General features: G+C 40.4%; 1 protein-coding gene across 1 annotated transcript; it reads left to right on the forward strand.

Moving 5' to 3' along the window:
- Positions 1 to 9095: 9095 nt before the first annotated feature.
- Positions 9096 to 10087, forward strand: noto (notochord homeobox). Its single transcript, XM_076300116.1, has 3 exons — positions 9096 to 9456; positions 9587 to 9771; positions 9890 to 10087. The coding sequence occupies exons 1-3, from the start codon at positions 9096 to 9098 to the stop codon at positions 10085 to 10087; spliced, it is 744 nt and encodes a 247-aa protein (XP_076156231.1).
- The last annotated feature ends 5574 nt before the right edge of the window (positions 10088 to 15661 follow it).

Raw genomic sequence — 15661 nt, forward strand, 5'->3', positions numbered from 1 at the left:
ATGTATTAGAAATACTGCCCATCCCTGGCAACATGGTAAAAAGATGAAAATGACTTGATTTTACTTTCAATTCATTTTACATTCTCCAAGGTATTAACATTAAATTGTTTCATAACTCCATGTAGGATGTTTCTGTACATAAATGTAAGCACTGTGGCAGTAGTAATGCAATATTTAGAAAATGTACTCTTGTACTCAAGTACTTTTAAAAACAAGTACTTTAGTACTTTTAATTAAGTAGACATCTGACTGTTGTACTTTTACTTGTACTTGAGTAAAATTTAGCAAAGGGTATCTGTACTTTTACTCAAGTAATGAAGCTGTGTACTCTGTCCGCCTCTGCTGATTTGTATCACCAAAGACAAAAGTCACTGCAACTGTTTTGTATGCTTATTGATTTCTTCACGAATACCATACATAATTGCTCACAGGTTTAAATAACAATAACATAAAACATGTTATTTCAAACAGTGAGCACAACATGCTTAAAAAAATAGTTCTTAGGCCTACCGGGCTCAAATGATCCATGATCAATGGAGAACATATGGACCTGAAAAGTGAGAGTGACAAACCAATGACAATGATAATGTCAGATCAGATATCCTAAAAGCCCATGCAGACGAGAGAGAACCAGCTCACCCTGCCACTTTGAACTGTGAGCAATAAGTAGCCTAGGCGAAATCTCTACATCTACAAAACTAGAAATATTTAAAAACTCATTATGAAAAAAGGCCTAGTTATATCTTGGCTATTTGTAGTTAAGCCTGGGCTGAGCCACGCTAGCCTACTTAGCTATTACACCTAGGCTAAACTTAACACCTAAAGTAATTTAACTATAATCTATATCTTTCAACAAAGACTACAGATTTGCTTGGCAGCTCCATATTTACTTAATTATGAACTTACTTGTTCAACGCTAGCTTTTTGGCAAGGTATTTTATGATGAAAATCGCTCAATAACAATGTGTTGTCGTTTGTGTAGGTTATTATTCTGAAATGTCCACGGATTCTGAAATTATTGTTCGATTCTAGAACTTTGCGTCACTTCTTTGGTTCTAGAATAGAGTACCGAAGTGTGACGTTTCGTTTCCATGAAGGCAGTGTCACTGGATCTAAACAAACTTTCGAAGTGGCTTCCCTTGAGATGTGATGACGTTTACAAGAAGAGAAGAATGCATCTTCTTTATGACTAGGCCTGCAATAAAGCTAAAACAAACTGATATATATATATATATATATATATATATATATATATATATATATATATATAAAAGCTATAAACTAAATTACAAACTGTATTTATAACAAAGACATGTATTCAGTTACGAACGGCACATTATATGGCTCTGTGACAACAAAACAACAAAATAAAATGTCTAAAACGATCAGATAGATTCAGTGTCCAAATGCACCTACTGTTTATCAACTTCCCACCAGAGGGCAGCAAACACCAGCACTTTGATACCCCTTTTTGACGTAGAATACTTTCACCCCTGGAGCGCATGACAACCTCTGGATGCTTTGTAACTCTGTAACTGTATGACACTTTCAGCCTGTGTGGTCTGAACAAAATGTACCTCAATTACACACACACACACACACACACACACACACATATTCTCCTCACACAAAAGTACCCCTCTCTAAACCGTCATTGTTTCTAAGAATGGAACAGGGTCCATCAAGGCCTTACGGTCTCTTTCACACGTCTCTGTACAACCCCTCAAAACACACACACTCCATGGAAACGGCCCTTTGATCTTGGCTGATTGGGTGATTAGTGGAATCCTGTATTAATAGGCTTGTATCTGCAAATGAAAAATGTCTCTACTACCCATGCACATATTATACAGGCAGATGGTATGACAGGCCCCAGAATCATAACAAGCTTGGTTGGTAAAAAGGCACATAACAGGAAAGCAACAGGGGACAGGAGAACTGTTCTGTCCCAGAATATAACGAGGGACACATGCACATAGTGGCAGAGAAGTTAACAGGAATAGTACCAGCACTCCCAACAGTCTCATACTCTTACATAAAAACTCTCGATGCAATATCAATACAATACAATGCCGAGAAAAATAAAGTTCATAGAGGAAATGAAAAGAAAGTTAGGCCTACTAATCTTGCAGATCAATCAAGATCAATTATTTGATTTGAATTCCACAACAACTAAAACAAATAACATTTACAGGATGTACTCCTTCCATTTTGATAACAAAATGGTATGTAACAGAACAGACTAACATCAACAGTAACAGTACATGTAGGTGAAACAGCAAACAGATTGGCATTTGATGACCGAAAACAAAGAATTTCAAATTAACCAGTAGTGTTATTGATATGTAGGATCTTGTCTAGGACCAGCTAAAGGGTCAGGGGCCGATGTTGAAGGAAATTATATCATAAAGCAGATGACACACATGAACAGATGAAAACTAATATAAGATATGTGTGGATGACAAACTTTGTATCTCCTTTGTATCTCCTTGGATACGTAAGATCCAATAACATCAAGTACTTTCAACACCCTCACCCCCAAATAACTTTCCCCTTGAAGAGTTGTCGCATACACATAATTGCCTTTGTGTTTTTGAACTTTTTTCAAAAGTGTTTTTGAACTTTTTTCACTCTATATCCATATCAAATTGAGATTTACATTACATGTATTTATTTTTCCCACGTTTATCCAAAGTCACTTACATATACAATTTGAATAATAACCAGATGATTATTGAAAGAAGTGGGTTTTCAAAAAGCTTGTTCCACCATCGGGTAACTATGAACGTGAACATTCAGTCAAATCAGTCATGTCTCTCTGACTCCTAACAATGTCATACTCCACTAGATGAGCTTGAGAGGAGTGAGGAGAAGCTCCCTCTGAAAGTCCATCTTCTAAGGCTCTTCAGTTTCTTGCCATGCAGCCTTTCGGTCATCTATAACACTTCCATGACTTTTTCAATTAAATTTTAATTTTACAGTCACTTCTCTCTAACTCTCTCCTCTCTCACTCCCTCAGGCTATCCCTGTCTCTCGTCCTCCTCTCCCTTTCTTCCACCCTCCTCCTCCTCCTCCTCCTCATCTCCTTCTCTTTCTCTTCTCTTCTCTTCTCTCTGTCTCTTTCTCTCTCTGGTAAAATGACAGGAAGTGTAAACACAGTTTAGGTGTTATCCTCCAACCCACCAATTCTCACCTCCATTAAAGGGTGTCTCCACGCATAACCCCCTAAATACCGCTCTAAAACACCCCTGTAAATGCCCCCCCCCACCCACCCACCCAGCCCCCCAATACTAACCCCCAACCCAACACAGGACCACCTGAGAGAAAACACTTGAAGATGGATCGATCTTCGCTCACTCACACATTCCATTATTGGTTTATTGGTTTACAACTAACCTTGATATTCTGACATTCACTTTCATGGTCAGAACTGAATTTTGACACACTTTTACTTTAGTGGACAGCTGTGTTAAATAAGACATTTCACACAGAAACCTGCCTTCTGTCATTTATAAATGTACAACTAAATGATTAAGTCATTCAATCCTAAATCCATAGCAAAAAGAAATTGAAATGTATTTGTGTGAACTTGTTGTGATGAATACTAACACAATGATATCCAATTCAAGAAATCAGATGTCACAGATTTGGAAAACGCCTACATTTTGTTTATAGGTTATTTAATATAGCTAGTTTACAAATTTGTTTACAAAATGTTCACCATGAGACACGGCTACAGAATAATCCCCTGCCCAGGAAGTTTCTACCTCTAACTATGCCTCCACTGCCTCCACCATATCTTGGGGAAAGCTGATAGTAATAAACTAAACGTATGAGAGTCAAAGTGGCAGGGTGAGCTGGTTCTCTCTCATCTGCATGGGCTTTTAGGATAGCTGATGGCCAGTGGGGAGACACACAAAAGAGTTGCTGGGTAATGGGGCCTTAGTCACACATGACACAGGACTGCGTGAACGGCTGTGCATTTGCAGATGAGCGCTCGCTCTCGCTATTGCCCTCTCTCTCTCTCTCTCTCTCTCTCTCTCTCTCTCTCTCTGTCTGTCTTCCCGTCTGTGTGTGTGTGTGTGTGTGTGTGTGTGTGTGTGTGTGCGTATGCGCGTAAGTGAGGAACTCCTCATGATTAATGACAGTCATTAGATATGCACGCACTAAGTACACCTCAGCATCAGCCAAAGAGGAGTCGTTGGGTCACCAGACGGACCTAATACACACTCACACACTGGCCTTCGTGGTGGTGGTGTTGGTGGTGTGTGTGTGTGTGTGTGTGTGTGTGTGTGTCTGTATTTCTGTAAAGAAATGTGAATGGCAGTCTGTTGATTAATCTAAAGACCAATCAACCAATGTATCCAACTATTACTTTAAGAAGAAAGTACTGAAAGAAACAAGCAATTTGTTTACCATTAAAACGTTCATTCTGTAGATTGCTTTGTTTTTCCGTTGTCACTGAATAAACAACACAGGTTTTTGCTTCACTGCACTGTAGTATTGGTTATGTAATGTAGTTCACATCTGACACATGCCTAGGTTGTACATGGTGGCAAATAAACATAATAAGGAATGGCAGTTTGGAATATTTAAAAGAGTCATACAGTTATGAATACATATCTATGGTCATACATTTTAGATGTCAGTGACAAGACTTATAATGTCAAGGCAGTCTCTCTACAAAGACACTTAAGAAAAAATAATAATGTCATCTTTTGTTTGTAATAATGTCATCTCTCTATAATGTGAAGGAAACATTTCTGTGCACTCCACAAGACATCTTAAAATCATCAATATTATCAAACAAAAAGTCCAATAAGATATGACAATTTCCATCTGGTGGTCATAGTTGGCTTTACTGTAGGAAAGCCTGATACATCTTAATGTTTATCCAGAGATAATCCATAATCAGGAAATCCAAATCATCTGCAGTACAGTTACAAGAATCCAAAAGCAGAATAATTAAGCAGACAAACTAACTGACTGGAGAGTTTATTTGTCCCAATAATAATAAATCAATCATAAATAACCTATTTGATTTATTTAGCATATATATATATATATATATATATATATATATATAACTCAGTTAAATAAATTGACAAATTGACAGAAATAAACAGATATAAATTGATGATAAATCATCAATTTATATCTGTTTATTTCTGTCAATTTGTCAATTTATTTAACTGAGTTATGTTGGATCCAACAAGTTATTTTAGTGTATTTTGTCACATGTGATTATATGACATATAACTGTAAGTTAAGAATGTCCTTCCATTTTTATTGTATCTTTCGTGACTGGAAAAGAATATTGCTCAAATCACAACAAATCAGATTATCAGCCAATTATATTTGAATGTCACTGGCAGAACATGAACTTGAAGGTCCACATGCGCAGTGTGTTTTTACAACTAAATGATGCAAACTACAATTAATATCTAATTCCATCACATTTTGTACTATACTCTCAGCTTTCTCTTCACTCCCATAGATGTTCTATATCCCTTTTTTCTAGATTTCTATATTCCAACTTCAGTGCAGAAGTATCAGGCTGTCATCTGATTGTGAAGATGTGTATTGAAGCCAGACGGGCTATACCTGACCATACCTGGTCCTGGTCTCCCACTAAACACCTTTTCATAGTCACAGCAACCGTCGGGGCCTCAATGGTGATGGTCATTGTTACCTGCAACCTGAATGTTGATGGCAACCATAGAATGGAAGCCTTAAAAAGAGGTGGCCCATTTTGCTGGATAATGCCCTATGGCTTATAAACTCATTAGAGTAAAATGTGTGAAAAGGTGTGAGTGTGAGGTGTGTGTGTTTGCGTTGAATGTGAAACTCAGGTGAGAAAAAAAAAGCCTTCATAATTATAATGATGTCATTGTCTTATCCAGCCTTTGTTCTGCTCAATGACCTGTCAATGGGAATGAGGGATAGATTGTAGTTTTCCTAAAAAGGAAGTTATAAAGTAGCCAACACCTACAATTAACACTAGAGATCGACAATCCATATGGAAGCCAGAATGATCTTTTAAGAAAAACAATCAGTAATGTACAAAGTTGACCTCTCTCAAATACTAAGATAGATGATTAAATAATAAAATCAGACACAATTTAACACCCTGAAACAGATATCTTGAAAAAAATACAAATATTATACATAATATAAACATTCCCTCACAGGATCAAAAGAGTATATATACTATATATGATTAGTGGTTTACTATGTACAAAACAATGAATATGAGTAATGCAAGGAATAAGAGCAACAAATAATAGTAGCAATGTGTAAGGAGGAGTTCTGCATGGAGCTTGAGGACCCAAATTGGACTTGTTTAGGATGAAGATAAAGTTTTTGTATTGCGATTTGAATACAGACACCATGTACTTGTACCTGGTATAAATGTACAGAATGATCTGTCATACGTTGGGTTAATTAGGTTGATAACCAGACCAAATGTCTGCTGGCCAACCAACCACTCTCTTAATTGCTACATTTTAAAAAGCACTTTGAAACAAACTATTTCAGAGCCATTAAAAGTAACACGATTCTCAGTAGAAATGTAAGTGTGTATGCATGTGTGCGTGTGCACGTGTGTGTGTGTGCATGTGTGTGTGTGTGTGTGTGTGTGTGTGTGTGTGTGTGTGTGCGTGTGCATATGTGTTTGTGCGTGTATGTGCGTGTGTGTGTGTGTGTGTGTGTGTATGTGTGTGTGTGTGTATGTATGCATGTGAGATGGGGTAAGTTTCAGGTCCCACTGAGGAGGGAGAGGCAGCTACTGTTCTCCTGTATGACTATGAAAAGGGCCATCAGGCCAACGAGCCTCTCAGCGTATTCCCCGTCTGGCCCCAATATACAAACCCTAGCAGGCCTTGACTTTGAACTGCTCTCCAACAGACCATGCTCTAGTTGTCTACATTTTAATTTTGGAGAAAAAAATATCAAATTATCAGAATCGACAACAGACTTTCATGCCCATGTCAGGTAGTCTTGCTCAGACAGTAAAGACTCCAAAAAGTGTATGAAGGATTTGAAATGTAGGTTCATGGTGTCACTTGAATGTTTCTTTACACACACACTGCTATTCAAAGGAATCTTGAGGGTTGACTTTTACATTTCTGTCAGACAGGAAAGTGGGCTCTGCTGTGGCCTCCTTTGGTCAGCTCTTACATGGCCTTGAGCAGTAAGTAAACATCTCCCTAGGGGCCAGATGTGTAGGGGAAACGGGGAGGGAGGGACAGGACAGATGCGGTAATATGTAAAGACGTCCTCTCACGGCGTGGTTCCAGTTGTGAAAAACACGCCAGCAAATAAGAAGTGTGGTGTGGGTGGTCGGCTCGGCGGCGCGCCCAAGGTCGTGCCCGCGCACTGTTTGTCCTCTTCATTAGACGCTATAGTGTCAGATACCGGGAGTGTAATTAGAAGAGATGAGGTCAAAGGGAAACGCTGTCTTCATATGTTTGAACGCGTTTTAGCAGCTTCTCCGTGAGCTACCACAGCCTCGGCAATGAGCGTGGAAAGTTTGCAGAGCTGGCTATAATCCGTATCATGAAAGACAGAGACGTTTTGCAGAGGGGAGAGAATCGCTCCTTTCAAAGAGCCGACGTTTCACCTTAAGCGTTTCAAGTCTGTATACTGACAGTTAATAATGTGGTGCGTTCTTTACATAGCAGATTTCCTGCTATAGGCCTACAAAACAAATAGGAGCCGTAAGCATCAGAGAATCTCAGCCACCAGCTGGTGAACACACTCACATTTGACCTAATAGTCAATTATATTGTTTTCGTAATGTTCAATAGACAGAAATGTAAAAAAGGAAACTTCTAAAGTTCGCATGACCTTTTTATACCCCAGCTGATTTAAATCAGAAGGAATGCTCTGTGTTTTATACTGATGTGCTGGGATTGTGCAGGGAACGTTGTGAGAGAGCTTCACAACAGAGATGGCTGTCAGGAGATTTATAAATGGGTTTGGGATAATTTGTATTAAATGCTATAAACTGACTCACTCATTTATAAAATCAGTCCGAGGGAATTACACATCAGCCAGTTAGTCATCTCAACAGCCCGATTAGTCCCCATACACCCCAAGCGAGAACTCCAACGCCCAGGTGCACCATTTCTCCACTCCAATTTACGGCTTCAACACCCGAACTGCAAAAACACACACCTTATACACACCTAAGATAAAAGTGTCATTCGCACCATTTTCTCTCTCGCGGGGGAGGAGACAGTGATCAGTATGTTTATTTTAATGGTATAGGATATAACAGATACAGGATCTATGAAAATCAGGGATTATATCCATACAAAGACAACTATTGCCCGTTAAATATGTATATAAATAAATAAGTTGGCCACTTAATGGCATGCTTTGAGTAGTATCATTGCTGGATAAATTACCTAATAACTTTTTCTCTAATTATCACTTGACTTTGAATGTGTTTAGGGCATGACAAGGCCAGTAATTTAGGATGATTCTACACTCAGCCCTGAAATCGAGACCTCTTTATCAGAGGGAGAAGTCTTGTTGTGATCTGAAGGCAGTCTTTCTTTCTTTTCCGTCTCTGCCTGTGCTTGTGAAGCTATTTGTTCCGCTGTGCCTTGTATCGAGCGGCAGCCTTTGATTTCTGAATCTGGAAATAAGATGATTTGCAGACATCAATGCGTTCTCAGCGGCCATGATTACAGCTTGGAAGTAGATCCACACAAGAATTTGTAGTAAATCCAGACCCCCTGCCCCCAAAGCCCTGAACCCCCGCTCAGCGACCGAGCTTCCTCTTGGTTCTTGTCATGGAAAGGGCTATTAGGATGTTTGACAATCCCAGCCTGTTACAACTCCATCAGTTAATTGGATACCTTGTAGCGTCGCTGGTTTCTCTCATCTGCTACTTTGAAAGACAAAGGCGCGGTGGGGGCCCGTTCACACCTCTGTGCTCAGGCGAGCATAAAAGCTGCTCAGCCTGACCACAGAGGTACCACTCATCCCTCTGACCCCAGAGAGATAAACATCTACTGAGCTCCGCACAAGGACCTATACGACAACTATTTTTTTCCAGTTTTTTGGCTCGCTGTCATTCATCAAAAATGCAAGTTCCTGCCAGGCCTCTTGGATCCGTTTGCGCCTACTCCGTGCGTCCTGGTGCGTCACTTTATGGAAGCACACCATGTAATGTGTCGCCGGCGAAACCAAGTACGGGAAAATCATTCACCATCGATGCGCTGCTCTCCAAACCAGACACCGTCTCAAGGGAAAGGACCGGCTTCACGGAGACTGTGAAGTATCCTTCAACAGTGGGTTCCGTCTACTCGGTTCATGGACAGATGCACTCATTGCCGCACTACGTCTACAGCCCGAACATGGTTCACCCTCAATCTGGATACCCTGTGTACTACTGCCCTACCTACGGCTACCAAACCGCCTACCGTGGACCTCTTTACGCACAAGGTAAACAGAGATGACTACCTTAACTGCATTCCATTCAGGGCATATTAAATACTTTAATTTGAAACATTGAATGAAAGATTTACTTGGCAAAACTTGTCTCTAATGTTTCATCCTCAACCTTGTTCCACAGAAGCGGCCATGACGAAAACTGGCGTGCACATGTTCAAACACAAGGCGGGCAAGTCCAAACGTATGCGCACCAGCTTCACGAACGAGCAGTTGTCCCGGCTTGAGAAGGAGTTCGCCCGGCAACAGTACATGGTCGGGTCCGAGCGTTTCCTGCTGGCTAACTCTCTACAGCTCACCGAAGCTCAGGTAAGCAACCACACCCCCAATTATGCTTTCCCTGTTATACCACATTATAGGCCTACAGGCATATTCCATTTCAATAGTATTTCTGTTTAATTAATCGAATGGTTTATTTCTTCATCAGGTTAAGGTTTGGTTCCAGAATCGTCGTATCAAGTGGCGCAAGCAGAGTTTGGAGCAGCAGCAAGCCAAATTGGCTAAACTAGGACTTGCCATACCACCCAAGAGTCCTGGTTCCCAAGGTCGTGAGGACGAGGGCGATGATGAAGATTTTAGCAACGAATCAGACATCGACATTGAAGGCTCTATTAGCGACTGCTGAATATGATATGTGGACAAGAACAAGCCTAAAACTTTTTGTAAATAACTTCAGTGGTCCAATGGATACCGGACCTAGTCTATCTATTTGTACAAAGTATTTAATTAATAGATATAGATCTATATTTAAGTGTCTACCTTGACAATGTTGTTTTTTATATGAAGATTTCCATTTTGTCATGAGAATGTATCCTATATTTGACATTGCAAAATATACTTTATTTTTTAAAACATTTATGTTTCTTGGTCCTTACTCTTAAGTCTTGTCAGTATTTAGATGATAAAGGATGAAAACAGATCTTAAATGGTTGGCTTGAAGTTCTTAAAAATGTGCTAAACTCCAGAATTAGGTGTTGTGGCTATTATCAGAAAAGAAAAGGATTCATACTATTAAAAAAGGGTATAAAGGCTGCAGCTGCCATTACATTCAGCCAAAGTAATTTACCCCTGTTCACAAAAGTCCATCCATTTTTAAAAATGTAAACCCAAATAGAGGCTTGGACCATAATTTAAATGCTGGCCAAAGTGCAGTCCGCCTATAAGTTCTCAGCATGAACTAAAGCCATCATGTGGAATTAGACTTAAAACTTCACACTTATAGCCATTTAAATCAGGGCCTGGAAACTGAGAAGTGATACCACTTTATTCAAGTAGCCCTGGAACCATCCGAACATTTCTGCTGATCTTCAATCACAAAATGTCCATGGGAGAGATTTCAAGAGAGGAAAACGGGAAGTCTTCCAGGAGCCTCTCTGTCTCTTTCACTGTCTTCCAGTTGAAGTAGGTTCAAATGCACTTCAGTTCAAATAAACACCAGTATGTTAAAAATAACAGAATAACAGAGGGGGTATGGAAGAGGGAAAGGTAGACAGATTGGTAGTGTGTGTGTGTGTGTATGAGAGAGAGAGAGAGAGAACATGTGAGAGAGATAGAGAGAGACAGAGACGGAGCCTTTTAGATACGGCAGTGTTGTTTCCAGGGGTCCATCATCCAACACGAAAGCTTGTTAGCAGAGCCTAGCTCATCCCTGACCAGGGTTAACAAGCATGGCTTGCTTATCCATCTTTACAAACACCACAAAGATACAAACTCTACTGAATAGATACAGGCCTGGCATTTCCTATCAGTAATGCTCCATGAAAATCCAATCAATACTCACAAGCATTAACTGTAGGTAGCCAATGGGGAGAGTCGTATTCAGCAGTATGTGGTGCCACATGAATGCCATGGAACAGGTCCAGGCAGGTGCGGAATCTGCTCCAACAACTTGGACCTTATAGACAGTTAAATATTCATTGTTTCATTCACTGTCTTTGTTAGTGATTTTGATGGTACATAGGCTTGGTTGTTGATGGGCCAGGGCCACTGTGTGAAATCCCCTACATATAGCACCAGGAATTTAACATCTCTCCAGTGTATATTTGAAAAAATAAGGTTATGCCTCTGGGAGCTGCAAGAACCTGGTTCTGCTACTGATCTCTACACTTCTCTGGGCATCTCAGCGATCGAGAACACAAGTCAAGTAAATTGTAAGGGTCATTTTTGCTTTCCATGCCTCCGCTTATATCATCTATGTGATATTACCTTACTTGATAGCCACTTTGCATTAATAAATAAATTAACTTCATGAAAATGTCAGTGACTGAGTTGTATCAACAATAGTAGAGTTTAATCAAGCTTTGACACTCACTTAGGCCAATATAATTTCCCAACCAAATTCAGTTGAAGGAAATGATAAATAATATTACAATTCATGGTCACATAATGTAACACATTCCTTAAAAAGTAACAATAGAAGAATTTTTTAAAAAGTAATGCAACACTGATGATGAATTGTCCCACTAAAACACACACAGAATTACTTTAATACATCCGGTGCTTACAGGATTAGAGAGCGATGGAAATGAAAGCCTATTAAAGATGTACACCAACAGACAGGACACAAATCAATCTCATTCCCACAGGAAAGGAGGCCTGGCACGTGAGAGACAGAGATCTCTCTCATCACTCAATCTCTTCTACCCTCCACTTCTCTCCCTCTCTCACACTGTCTCTCCAACTGTGTGTGTGTTTAAGAGGCTAAGAGGTGAAACAGGACTGGCTCAAAGGGAAGGATTAGGAAATGAAAGAGTCTCTTTCTCCTTTATAGATCTCCCTCCCTCCCCTGATTCTCTCTCTCTCTCTCTCTCTCTCTCTCGTTCTCTCTTTGGCCTGGGCTGATCAGGTGTAATCTCTCACCAGTGGTAAGACCGAGTGGAGGGAGGGAGGGGGGGGTCTTGGGAACCCCCAGCAGGGGTGAGGGAATCTCACTGTCCCAATTAGCCCTCCTCCACCCCAACACACACACACATACACACACACACACACACACGCATACACACACACGCATACACACACACACACACACACACACACACACACACACACACACACACACACAAACATGACTGACCCCCTCCATCCTGCTTACAGTGATCCTCAATAACCCCATGCCCCATGAAGCCAAAGTCTTCACACTGTCAGAGTGACATGGCAACCTCCTTCCATGGCATCCAAGGCGCAGGTGCGCTCATATTGTAATCCTTGCAAAAGATTACAATTACAATAAAACTGTTTCTTCAGACATAACAATACATACAATTTTTTACAATTTTTTCAGACATAACAATACATACAACTCATACAAACACACACACACAGACACACACACACATACTGTAATACACACAAATATCTTAAAAGAAGTGCACTCATACAAAAGAGTGCACTCATACAAAAGAAATACCAGTGTTATTGTCAGCTGTCTCTGCTCTAGTGTAGGTGGCATCTTGAGTGAAGACCTGCACCCCATGCTCTGATGTTGCCACTTTGAAACAGTGGGCTTGGGGCAGATTGCAGTGCTTTAGCGGCCCACTGGTCATGCTAGTACCTCTTTATTGGATTGGCACAGTGAATTAGCTGAAAGAAACACTGTGATGATGGTGTTAGTGTTTCCAATCCTAACCTCTGTGTTCATACAGAGAGATTAGCCATCCATACTAATTAACCTTTGCAATGCTGAAAGCAAGCTGTCACACTAACCAGCTTTAGCAGATCCCTGGCAGACGGCACAACCATACCTAAAAGGCTCTGTCTCCAACTTAAAATACACCAACAGACAGACAGAGAGAGAGGAAATGCGATAGAGAGAGAGAGCGAGAGAGACTCACACCCTTTTAATTCTAATTACGGGAAAAATAATGAAGTGAGAACTTGAAAGAACTTTAATTATGGTCATCAGACTAAAATGGTGATATTAGTAGTAGCTGCTTACTGCCTGGTCTATGAGTAAATAATAAGAGGACATGGGAAAATATATCAGGATTGAAACTGGACAATATACATTAGTTCACTAAAAACATACTACCATAACTATGCATAAGAAAAGAATATGAAATGCAAAATAAATTAAAAAACACTGGCAAATCAACAAAAACAACTGACAAAATCTAGGCCTAAAATACAGAAATACAAAGTTTATAAGTAGTACAATTTGAATTTTATTGGAGGAGCCAGTCTCTTCAAGTCAATTTAATAGTCATTAGCCTCCATCTCAGGCGTTTGAAGTGGATGGCTTGCTTTGTCTCTGGGTCAGTGGTTTAATATGGTGCACACAATGACATCTGACGCGGAGCAAGACAGCTGAAAGAATTCACTCGCAACGGTCCAGTTTCAAATGAGTGCTTAATGGCAGACCGTCCCACAGACATTCTCAATGAGCCCCTCTCTATCGACAGGAAATGGTGTCGTTCCTGTGTTCCGTGCTATTCAAAAGTAAAAGGGGCTACTCCGCACGAGGCAAGTGCCAATTCCAAGCAAAGTGATTTGACTGGAGGACAATGAGCGCGGCAGGCAGTCGTGCAGATCTTGAGTCAACAGAAAGTGAGTAGGAGAATGACCTTGAACAACGACAAAGCCATCACGGCCGACTTGTTTGTGTGAGGACTGTCCGTTAAAATCAGAACTTAATTTCTAATAAATACCTTGGCATAGCCCTAACGATGTAATTGGCAATTGTCAAAGCTACAGGCCTACACTGAAATATATTGTGCAGTCGCTATTTTCTTTTATATGTTTTGTGACACTTGTGACATACAATAATTACCCGTTCTTGTGAGGAAAGTTGTACAAACATGTGCAACAAGTCATTAAGGCTGACGAGGGAAAGCCTTCATCAACACCCCGAAAAAACTCACCTCCTCCTAAACATATGCGCGTGCACGTCCAACTTCAGCTTCTTCTGCTATGCTTCACAGATGAGCGAAATCAGGATTTCAATAGACCTGTTCAGCCTAAGCTACGAGGATGTCAAATGCAATCATCAAAGTGAACATAATGTGAATTTCAAGCTATAGTTTATTACCAGACATTGCATGAAAACATTTTTTTGAATCCAACCGCAAAAAAAAAAATGTGTAGCTAAATGATGTTACGTACAGACTATCAAAAACTATAGACATCCAATGTCTGGACTAGTGTGTCCGCACAGCCTACAGGTGGTTCAGGTCTTCATTTCGCATGCAGGTGGTATGGGCGCGCATACGAGTGCTACTTTTCCCAGCTCTCGGTCGAGTGAAAATCCGCAGCTTTTTAGGAGTTCAGATTAGCTGAGCACACACTACCTAATGCGAAACAAAACGCTCAATTAGTTTATTAATGAACGGAGGTGCGAGTCTGAGCCAAGCGTTACGCGCGCCGATATGTTGCCTCTTCACCACCACAACCCGAGAAGCTTCTCGCAAGCCTCCGGTTTCTCTGTTTGCTGACACCGACAGCTTCAATTAGGGTGTGAAGGCGCCCTCAATTGCCCACCTATTTAATATATGGGTACTTCTGTCGGCATTCTTTTGTAAAAGCGGGATGTAAAGATTGGATATGATGTAACATTTTAACTCGAAGCATTCCAAACAGGGCTATGGAAAATAAATCAGTTTTAGGATACTAGGGTAGGCCTATTTGATACTTGCTTCGACCAATTTAGCACAATGAGCATGCCTGGACAATTAATGTGTGCGCTTTCATTTAGTTCTATTAATGTGTCCAAATACACCAATGAGTCCGAAACCCATTCGTCTGTGTGTACGACTGGAGTTCAAAATATTCCAGTTGTCCTAGGTGCAGTGAACAGACAAGTGTAACAATAGGCTAACGTAATACAAAATACATCTACTACAAAACACAAAATCTTTCAGGGAATTTAGGCCTTTACACCTACAGTTCTGTAGCCTAGAAATCTAGACGCACCCTAGCGGCAGCACATGTAATTTGCAGCCAGGGTAACAGTTCTGATGCTCTAGCGCCATCAGGTGGCCATGTTTCATAGGGTTACACAAACCCAAAATCAGAATGTAGGCCTGTAGGCTATGTATTCAGTGTGTGCACATTAACATTACATGTCTGCCTATACATCGTATCAATTTAGCCCATCAAAATCTGACTGAGAACTGGAACCGAATTTGATCTCCATCATGAGCCCCTGCTGCCCTGAGCATAATTTGAAAAATAAATAAATAAATAAATCATTTTTGTTCATCTATAA

This window comes from Alosa pseudoharengus, unplaced genomic scaffold (genome assembly GCF_046254945.1).
Source record: "Alosa pseudoharengus isolate Yale_2024_CS ecotype anadromous, Long Island Sound unplaced genomic scaffold, YU_APseudo_1.1 YU_APseudo_1.1_scf_22, whole genome shotgun sequence".
Lineage (NCBI taxonomy): Eukaryota > Metazoa > Chordata > Actinopteri > Clupeiformes > Clupeidae > Alosa > Alosa pseudoharengus.

What these genes read in the sequence shown, in the direction of transcription:
- noto (XM_076300116.1), top strand. Translation starts at nt 9,096, where the DNA reads ATGCAAGTTCCTGCCAGGCCTCTTGGATCCGTTTGCGCCTACTCCGTG. An exon ending in TGGACCTCTTTACGCACAAG is followed by an intron (nt 9,457 to 9,586) that starts GTAAACAGAGAT and finishes CTTGTTCCACAG; the next exon opens with AAGCGGCCATGACGAAAACT. An exon ending in TACAGCTCACCGAAGCTCAG is followed by an intron (nt 9,772 to 9,889) that starts GTAAGCAACCAC and finishes TTTCTTCATCAG; the next exon opens with GTTAAGGTTTGGTTCCAGAA.